Source organism: Triticum dicoccoides, chromosome 2A, assembly GCF_002162155.2.
Source record: "Triticum dicoccoides isolate Atlit2015 ecotype Zavitan chromosome 2A, WEW_v2.0, whole genome shotgun sequence".
Classification (NCBI taxonomy): Eukaryota; Viridiplantae; Streptophyta; class Magnoliopsida; order Poales; family Poaceae; genus Triticum; species Triticum dicoccoides.
The window spans coordinates 89,419,933-89,425,371 of NC_041382.1; the positions used below are offsets into that span (position 1 = coordinate 89,419,933).

Sequence of the window (5,439 nt, forward strand, 5' to 3'; positions counted from 1 at the left end):
AGATGCACTAAATTCCTTTTCTCAAAATCAAATGTAATCTAAAAAACGAACAAAAGAAAAAAGATGCACTAAAAATCCATTGGTACATTTTCTCCAAAAAAGAGAGAGAACTTTTTTCAAAACAAAAACCACAAAAACGCCCACCAACCAAAACAAAACGCCCGAAATACAACAGCAACGCGCCCGCGTCAGACCCACGCGCGCACGCCCCCGCTGCCACGCGGGCCCCACCCACGCCCTTCCACGCACTTGCGTCGCGGCTCGCGCAGACACGGCGATACGTAGGCAGGCAGGCCCCCTCTGCCCGCACGAGCGAAAAGGCCACAGCAACGGTCACAGATTGGGCTCCCCTCTCGTCGTCTCTCTCTCTCGCCAGCGCCAGCCAAATCTTCGCTTCCCAAAGCTCCCCCCTCCCTCCCTCCCCCCGTCGCTTCCCCATCACGCCTGCTCCACGCGGCGGCCGCGATTGAGCCCGCCGCCGCCGCCGCCGCCGAGCGCGCGACGACATGGGCGCCGCCGACAACAACGCCGTACGTTTCTTCCCCGCCACTCCGGAAAGACCGCGCCCTGTTTAATTCCGGGCGATACGCCGCCGGCTGTCTCTGAGTTTGCTTGCTTCCGTGTTGTTCGCGTGTTTGCAGGCGCCGCGGCATGGGCAGCAGCCGGATGGGGCCCGAGGGCGGGCGCCGGCGCCGGAGCAGAGGGAGGTGAAGGTGGTGGTCGTGGACGGGCCGGCGCCGGCCGTGTCGAGGCTGCAGGCGCAGCGGCCCGTGGCGCCGCTGCAGGTGACCACGCAGGCGCCGCCGCCGCCCATGTCGGTGGCCTCCGGCGGCGAGGACCCGCCGCCCGCGGCGGCCTACCCGCCGCTCATGCAGCAGACCCCACCACAGGTACTCCTCCTCCCCCCAAATCCCAACCACTAAAATGCCCAATTGACCGCTCGTTCCGCCCATCAAATTTCCAATTCGATTTTCTGTCAAATTATCTCGCACAAACAGTTAATAGATAGATGGACTCCGGTCTTTCTAGGGCATGTGCGCTTGTGTGTAGTGCGATCGACAGTCGGTCGTCCCAGCTAGGCCCCTAGTCCCAACCCAGCAGTCCGGTTGGTACGCGAGTACTCCCACAATAATTTCCCTTGCCACTCTTGGGTTGGCATTGCAATGTGCACAGGCACGGCCCCGTACCCCTCACCTACTTGACATTTTCGCGTAACAAATTGCGCATTTGGGTTGAATTATGCAGTGCTGCATTGACACCATCTTTCTTTTTTTCCAAACAAAAGTCTTAGTTGTGTGCTTATGGTTGTACTCCTATAATACACCAGTTTGATACCGACAGTTGCACTTGATTTCTCATCAGAACACTGTTTTTTATTTGAAAGGCGGCTGATGGCATGTTGCAGGTTGAGATATTTCGATTAGTGTGTTATCGCTGTAGAAGCACAGCAACAACCAAATAATTCATCACCGATTGGAGCAGTTCTTTGCAAGCTCAAATGCCCATCCTCCTGCCTAGAGCGAGTGAGTACAAGAGGATGGATAATGGAGGAGAGGGGGTTGTAGTGTTTGAGACGATTTGTTTTTGCTAATCAAAGCGGTAGTACTGCCTAACGTATCACTTTAGTTAATCTACTCACGGGTAACTTAAGCGGTAAAAGGCCTCTTAAAATATCCACGCAGAATGTACCACGAATCGAATCGAATCGAATCTTGGTAGTAGTATGATCTGGATTAAAAATATCGAATATTCCATAGGCGCCCAACCTCCTACCCGTTAGCAGCTAATGACTTTACTAATCCAATTGGTCTCGAGTTAACTGGTTGTTTAATTTGTTGCAGCCACTGGCGTCGTTGAACTCGCGCGTGTACACCAACCAGATCACGCTGTGCCTCTTCCTGCTGCAGCTGGCGGCGGCGGGGCTCGCCGTCGGCTTCTTCGTGTACCGGGCCGTCAAGGACATCGTGCAGGACCCGCGCTCCCGCAATGCGCGGCGCGAGCAGAGCCTGCTCCGCCAGTGGCTGCCGCCCGTGGAGGGCGCCGTGGCGCTCAGCATCCTACTGGCCTTCGCGTGGCAGAAGGCGGTGCGCGCGTGGCCGCGCGCCATGGTGACCGTCATCCTCTGGTCGGCCTTCGGCGTCACGCTCGCCGTCGGCTCCCTGCTCATGTGCTTCTCCATGCCGGCCACTGTGGGGCTCGGTGTGGCCTTGGTGGTCTTCTCCATCGGCACCGGGCTGTACGCGTGCTGGGTGACCCGTCGCGTCGGGTTCACGGCGCGGGTGTTCGAGAAGGCGGTGCAGCCCGTGGACAAGTTCCGGGGGCTCAACGGCCCGGCGTACCTCATGGTGGCCGCCGGGTTCGTGTGGATCTCCGTGTGGTGCGTGGCGGTCATCGGCGCCGTCAACTTCCGGTTCCCTGGCCTCACCATCCTGGCGCTGGTGGTGAGCCTGGCGTGGACCGCCGAGGTGATGCGCAACGTGGCGAACCTGACGGCCAGCCGGGTGATCGCGCTCTACTACCTCCGCGGCATGCAGTCCAGCGTGCAGTTCAGCTTCCAGCGCGCGCTGTCGTACAACCTCGGCAGCGCCTGCCTCGGCTCGCTCTTCGTGCCCACCATCGAGGCGCTCCGCATCCTCGCCCGCGGGCTCAACCTGCTGGAGGGCGAGGACGAGTTCATGTTCTCCTGCGCGCACTGCTGCCTCAACGTCATGAACGCCGTCTTCGAGTTCGGCAACAGCTGGGCATTCGTCCATGTAAGCCTTCAGTCCGCTTCCAATCATCTTCATCCTCTGTGCTGACAAGCTTAGTTGTGAGACTAACGGTGGATGAACCTCATGGCGCAGATCGCGGCATACGGGAGGGGGTTCGTGCAGGCGTCTCGGAGCACGTGGAGGCAGTTCGAGGGGCAGCCGGGGATGCCGGCGCTGGCGGACGCGGACATCACGAGCTCGGTGTGCTTCCTGACGGGGGTGACGAGCGGCGCGCTGTGCGTGGCACTGGCGGGGTCGTGGACGTTCGTGACGCACAGGCACTACACGGCCACGGTGTCGCTCATGGCGTTCTACGTGGGGTACCTGATGACCCGGATCGGCATGGCGCTGCCGCAGGCGTGCGTGGGCTGCTACTACGTGTGCTACGCCGAGAACCCCCGCTCCCGGCTCTTCGAGGACAGCCCCATAGGGGAGCGGCTGAACAAGATGAAGGAGGACGGGGAGGACGCGGTCGGGGTCGCGCCCACCCCGCGGTTCCCGCACCAGCACGTCAGCGCCGCCTGACCCCGGCCGCCGCCGCCGCCGTGTACAGGCAAGAACATGTTAGCCCAAGAACCGGATCGTGCGATGTCATTCCATGGCTGCCGGTGCTGGCCGAGTTGACCGGCGGCGGCGGACTTGCATTGGCGTCGCGTGAAAGCAAGGCAAGTGGGGAAGGATGATCGGAGAAGGGATCTCGTACGACCCATGCAGCGGATCGTAGTACTCACGCTGTCGAGGAGCACGAGTTGATGTTCTCCTCTTGTGTCTGAAATAGTAGGGCCGACTCTTTTTGACGTTTCTGTAAATTCCTCCATTTTTTGGCATGTGTTTTCACCCGTTGTTAGTGGTAGCAGAAGCCTGAGCATTTCTTCTTTTAGGTGTATTTATTCGTCTAGCAAAAACTGTCACCGTGATTGCAAGGATGACATGTGAATATTTTCTTGTAACATCATCTTTCTAGCGTTTTCATCAGATGGCAAGTGGCGGTGTTGGCAGATCTTTCTTGTGAGTATCTGAAATTCTGAACCGAACATGATGAGAAACTGGACCGGGATAGTAGCTGAGCCTGAGGGGCGTAGAGCATGTGAAGTTATGAACAGAGCATGGTAATGCACCCACCAGTATGGTGACTGGTGAGTGGCATCAACGATTCTGCGCAGGTTCGTTCACGCAATAATGATGCGTGGAACCGAACACAGCGGTAGGTGAATAGTGGTACAAAGCTAAAAGTCACCCCTAGAAAAGATTTTGTTTTGTTTGCTTGCTTGCCGAGGGTGGTGAGATGATCATGGAAGAAAAGAAACCAGCACTACCAAACTCACTTGAACTAACTACAAATAGTAGAGCCTGCTCTGAATTTTCATTCCCTGTCTTTTTTTTTTGAGAATCACCGCGGTACAGAGGAGAGGCATGTTGCAACGTGCAGAGAGGAAAAGCCGCCAAGAGGAGACGGCCTCCTTATCACAGGGATTGGAAAGCCGATGTGACCAAATGTACAAGTCATCAAAGTATCCCCCTGGTTTCACGTAGGGTCAGAACACAGGCATCGCATCGGTTAATCAAGGTTACACCTACCATTCCTGAAACCATCAACTTGAGGAGATTGTGTTTTAAGGTCCGGTCTATCAATACAAGCTGTTGGTTGCTGTTTGACGCGACGATGGCCTCTACTCTATTAGAGACTAACTAATTGTACTCAGTGTAGGCTGCTATATGTCGTCCATCACCTTCAGGCAAAGAAAGGTACTAGTAGGAAACTGGAAGAGAAGGTACGTGCGCGCACGACCGCAACTGCGTCACCCTGTTTTGTCCGTTGCATTTGTCACATTGTGCTCAACTAGTGGTGCGCCCCTCCCCCTCGTGACGCTGACACACGCACGAGGCAGTTTCCTTCCGGTTCATTCCCTTCAGGAGACCAACGGAAAATCGCATCGATTATTCAGTCATTCTTCAAAATTTATTCAGTCAAAAAAAAAAAACTTCCTAAAAAATTATTCAGTCATTGACCGAGGTCTGACTAAACTACCCTACGTAGCACTTCCATTCTGCCTGCGCATCGCATGCATCGATCCTGCTCGATCGCCGGCTTGCTTGAGTGTACGTGATCTACCGGGTCCCTTTATTCTCTTTTCCGGGCCGATAATAATAATCTTACGGTTTGGCCTGGTCAGCTGTATGCAATTCCTAGACCAGGAGAATGTGATTTCGCAATACATACTGGAGTGGAGTATATCCACAAAGGCCAAGTATCACTGTATATCAGTGAAAAAATCACAAATAACTTGTCTTGTAGGCCTCGGATCTACAACAAATTAACACCACTTACACGCACATTCGTTAGTTACCCCGTTTCAAAAGCAGATAACCCTCTTCTCTCGAGGCAAAGCTGGCTTGCAGGTTAAGATAATAAATAAATAACTTCAGTTAACTACTTTTTTTTGTTGGGAAACTTCAGTTAGCTACTTGCACAGTTAACTGAAGGGAAATGCGAAGCATCAGCGAAAATCTACAAACTCCTCTCTTAGGACGCCGGATCTACAGCAGACGGCAAGCATGGACCGAAGGTGGGATATCTAAGTAGCAAGTACTTGGACGCCAGTTAGCAGCTAACCCACTCCACTCTCTTCACAAAAGCAGATAACCCTTTTTTCTCGAGGCAACCTTGCAGGTTTTGACCGACAAACTC

The 5,439-nt window shown here is 54.8% G+C and overlaps 1 protein-coding gene across 2 annotated transcripts; it reads left to right on the forward strand.

The window, feature by feature from the left end:
• The first annotated feature begins 413 nt into the window (after window positions 1-413).
• LOC119353512 (CTL-like protein DDB_G0274487) lies at window positions 414-3,752 on the forward strand. 2 transcript variants are annotated; one of them, XM_037620132.1, is made up of 4 exons: window positions 414-530; window positions 642-890; window positions 1,842-2,753; window positions 2,844-3,412. In XM_037620132.1, the coding sequence occupies exons 1-4, from the start codon at window positions 507-509 to the stop codon at window positions 3,273-3,275; spliced, it is 1,617 nt and encodes a 538-aa protein (XP_037476029.1). In that variant the 5' UTR covers window positions 414-506; the 3' UTR covers window positions 3,276-3,412. The 2 variants fall into 2 exon arrangements, with proteins under 2 accessions (XP_037476029.1, XP_037476030.1); XM_037620133.1 differs by lacking the exons at window positions 414-530; window positions 642-890 and adding an exon at window positions 1,400-1,523 and having other exon boundaries at window positions 2,844-3,752.
• Window positions 3,753-5,439: the final 1,687 nt, after the last annotated feature.